The sequence below is a fragment of the Bombina bombina genome, chromosome 7, assembly GCF_027579735.1.
Source record: "Bombina bombina isolate aBomBom1 chromosome 7, aBomBom1.pri, whole genome shotgun sequence".
Lineage (NCBI taxonomy): Eukaryota > Metazoa > Chordata > Amphibia > Anura > Bombinatoridae > Bombina > Bombina bombina.
The window spans coordinates 540,461,383-540,465,436 of NC_069505.1; the positions used below are offsets into that span (position 1 = coordinate 540,461,383).

The window sequence follows — 4,054 nt, forward strand, 5'->3', positions numbered from 1 at the left end:
TATATATATATATGAAATATAAAAGAGTATGTGGCAAATTATACTGTGTTAGGGTCTCTTCATTACACTACTTAGGTAATGTGGTTTCCATTATTAGGAAATATAGTCTGTTGCTGGCTTCATAAGGGTTCTATTTTCTTTATTTAATTATATATATATATATATATATATATATATATATATATTTATACACCCGATATATATATATATATATATATATATATATATATATATTTTGTATTCATTTTTAATGTTACGGTACTACTCTTTAATTATAACATACTATGACTGCTCCAAATACCACTTTTCTATACTAGGAATAACTTGATATTCTGGAGCATTCTTTAATACTCTACAGGCTGTGCAATAATAATATGGCCATCCATTATGCAATATAGGCCATCCAGTATGCAATATAGGCTTGTAATAGGATCTCCAGTTAAAATATTTCTTATATTTCTCATCATCTTTATCCAACATTAATAGGTAATCAGCCAGTTCCTTATGGCTTGAGAAGTCATCCACATGAATAAATGCGTCACCGGGTATAAATTGCTCATAATTCTTGCGAGGAGTCCCTAGCACAACAGGCACAGCCCATGAGTCAAAAGCATTGGTCCATATTTTCTCAGTGATATAGTCCGTATAAATTGAGTTTTCAAAGGCCAAGTAAAATTTATACTGAGAGATGGTTTTTGTGAAATCTTTACTGTTGAGTGGTTTGTTCCCCTTCCCGTAAATATCAATTTGGATATATTTCTTAAGTTCATTATAATATGCAATACGAGGGACACCTGGGTACCATTTACTTACAGCCCAAGACACTAGCTTGGACTTGGGAGGAATTGTGAAATTTTGAATCTCCTTCAATATTTGCATATGACCGTAGGGAACAAAGATATCAGAATCTTTACGAAATGTCATGGTCATGTTAAACAGATTGTCCAGATCATGCAATTTTGTAGCAATAAATGGAGGTTCCACGTTGAACCACACCCAACGTTGAAACCGATGTCTTGGTTTTTGGGGTAAAGTATTTCTGTTACCTATTATTTCAGCATAATGCATAATCACAGCATCAGCAGTATCATACAGACCCCTGTCTGCTGTAAGTTTGCATCCAGTAATATTGAAGTCCTTCTCACATCTGTCTAATGGGAAAGGTTGATCGAAAGGCCACACCCAAACCAAGATAAGGAGTTCTTTCCCAGAATTCTGTTGGCATACAGACTGATTGGCACTGTTTGGTTTCATTGCTTCTTTAGTTGCATCTGTTGTTTGGTTTGTAAAGATAACTTGTAATATATGATTTCTTTTCCCAATAAAAGAGATTAAAAATAGAAGCGTAAATATTAAAGAGAAAATAATGAAATGACGCATATGAATGTTTTTCAAATTCATAATTAATCTGTAGAGAAAAAAAAAAGAAGGTACAATTAGTATTAAATAAAAGCGCCCATACACTATGAACAAATTGAATGATATAATGGGCTTTATGTTAGAAAGCAGCCTGCTTACTGCAAGTTAAAGTGACAGTCTAACCCAGAATTGTTATCGTTTAAAACAATAGATAATCCCTTTAATATCCATTCCCCAGTTTTGCATAAGCAATACTGTTATATTATTACACTTTTTACCTCTGTGATTACCTTTTATCTAAGCCTCTGCAGACTGCCCCCTTATTTCAGTTCTTTTGACAGACTGCATTTTAGCCAAACAGTGCAGGTAACGCCACGGGAGTGAGCACAATGTTATCTATATGGCACACATGAACTAACACCATCTATCTGTGAAAACTGTCAAAATGCATTCAGATAAGAGGTGGCCCTTAAGGGCTAAGAACATATGAGCCTAATTATATAAGAATACCAAGATAACAAAGCAGAATTGATGATAAAAGTAAATTGGAAAGTTGTTTAAAATTGCATGAATTATGAAAGTTTATTTTTGACTAGACTGTCCCTTTAAATAGAAGTGGTCATCTTCTCAATAGTGATGTCGTGAACCCGTTCACAAACGCAAACTTCCGCAAAAGTTTGTGAACCGGCAAACCGGGTGAACCGACATAGACTTCAATAGGCAGGCAAATTTTAAAACCGACAGGGACTCTTTCTGGCCACAAAAGTGATGGAAAAGTTGTTTCAAGGGGACTAACATCTGGACTGTGGTATGCCGGAGGGGGATCCATGGCAAACTCCCATGGAAAATTACATAGTTGATGCAGAGTCTGGTTTTAATCCATAAAGGGCATAAATCACCTAACATTCCTAAATTGTTTGGAATAATGTGCTTTAAAACATCAGGTATGATGTTGTATCGTTCAGATAGTGTAAGGGTTTTTTTTTTTTTTTAAATGTACACTACTGTTTTAGCAGATATGACTTGCACTGGTGTGACACTGTGCCCTGGCAGGACCTGGAACGCACATGTGTGAAGGAAACTGACTGCTATTATTTCACAGTAAAAAAAGTTTTTTTTTTTTTTTTAAATGTATGTGCACTACTGTTTTAGTAGATATGACTTGCACTGGTGTGACACTGTACCCTGGCAGGACCTGGAGCGCACACGTGTGAGGGAAACTGACTGCTATTATTTCACAATAAAAAAAGGTTTTGTTTTTTTTAAATGTATGTACACTACTGTTTTAGCAGATACGACTTGCACTGGTGTGACACTGTGCCCTGGCAGGACCTGGAACGCACACGTGTGAGGGAAACTGACTGCTATTATTTCACAATAAAAAAGTTTTTTTTTTTTAAATGTATGTACACTACTGTTTTAGCAGATATGACTTGCACTGGTGTGACTCTGTGCCCTGGCAGGACCTGGAGCGCACACGTGTGAGGGAAACTGACTGCTATTATTTCACAATAAAAAAGTTTTTTTTTTTAAATGTATGTACACTACTGTTTTAGCAGATATGACTTGCACTGGTGTGACTCTGTGCTCTGGCAGGACCTGGAACGCACACGTGTGAAGGAAACTGACTGCTATTATTTCACAGTAAAAAAAGGTTTTTTGTTTTTTTAAATGTACACTACTGTTTTAGCAGATATGACTTGCACTGGTGTCACACTGTGCCCTGGCAGGACCTCAAATGCACACGTGTGAAGGAAAATGACTGCTATTATTTCAAATTAAAAAAAGTTTTTTTGTTTTTTTTTAAATGTACACTACTGTTACACCAGATATGAGTGGTGGCACTGGGCAAGTGGGCACAGTATACGCTGTGAGCCTGAGCTGGCAGCAGGCTGGCAGGCAGGCTGCAATTAGATTACACAGGAGAAAAAAAAAAAAGCAGAATGATGTTCTAGCCCTAAAAAGGGCTTTTTGGGGTGCTGTCCTTACAGCAGAGATCAGATGAGTCCTTCAGGACTGTAGTGGACACTGAATACACTAGCCTAGCTATCGATTTCCCTAATAAATCAGCAGCAGCTACACTGTCCCTCCTCTCACTAAGAATGCAGGCTCCGAATGAATCTAAAATGGATGCTGTCCAGGAGGTGGGAGGGTCTGGGAGGGAGTGTCTGCTGCTGATTGGCTGGAATGTGTCTTCTGACTGTGAGGTACAGGGTCAAAGTTTACTCAATGATGACGAATAGGGGGCGGATCGAACATCGCATATATTCGCCGTCCGCTGCGAACGCGAACATGCTATGTTCGCTGCGAACTATTCGCGGCAGAACTGTTGGCGACATCACTACTTCTCAATAAATCACAGCAAACTTGTTTATCCAAGGTGATTAACAGCATCTGCTTTTGTTCAACTGGTCATGTGAGAGGGGGTGGGAGTGTGGGAGGCAAAATTTCAGGTAGCAGACATACAGTGTTCTCTGTCTGCTTGCCATGAAAAAGTATGGACAGGTTACCTAGTTGGAAACTTGGTCCATCCATCTAATAATAACTTGGGTACTATCTATTTAATTTAGATTGGTAACATACCATATACCTTATATTTCTTATTAACTGAAGTTTATTTTGTTTCTAATTTATTTTTTTCAAGTTAGAATTTTCTCTCTAACAGTAAACAGGATCTTTTATTCATGTAATTCTT

The 4,054-nt window shown here is 37.3% G+C and overlaps 1 protein-coding gene across 1 annotated transcript; it reads right to left on the reverse strand.

Moving 5' to 3' along the window:
• Window positions 1-246: 246 nt before the first annotated feature.
• On the reverse strand, window positions 247-1,404 carry LOC128636057 (3-galactosyl-N-acetylglucosaminide 4-alpha-L-fucosyltransferase FUT3). The gene has a single exon (XM_053689128.1). The coding sequence runs from the start codon at window positions 1,399-1,401 to the stop codon at window positions 283-285; it is 1,119 nt and encodes a 372-aa protein (XP_053545103.1). The 5' UTR covers window positions 1,402-1,404; the 3' UTR covers window positions 247-282.
• Between the last annotated feature and the right edge of the window lie 2,650 nt (window positions 1,405-4,054).

Bases quoted from the DNA above. Each gene is read 5' to 3' on its own strand.
- LOC128636057 (XM_053689128.1), bottom strand. From the start codon at position 1,401: ATGAATTTGAAAAACATTCATATGCGTCATTTCATTATTTTCTCTTTA.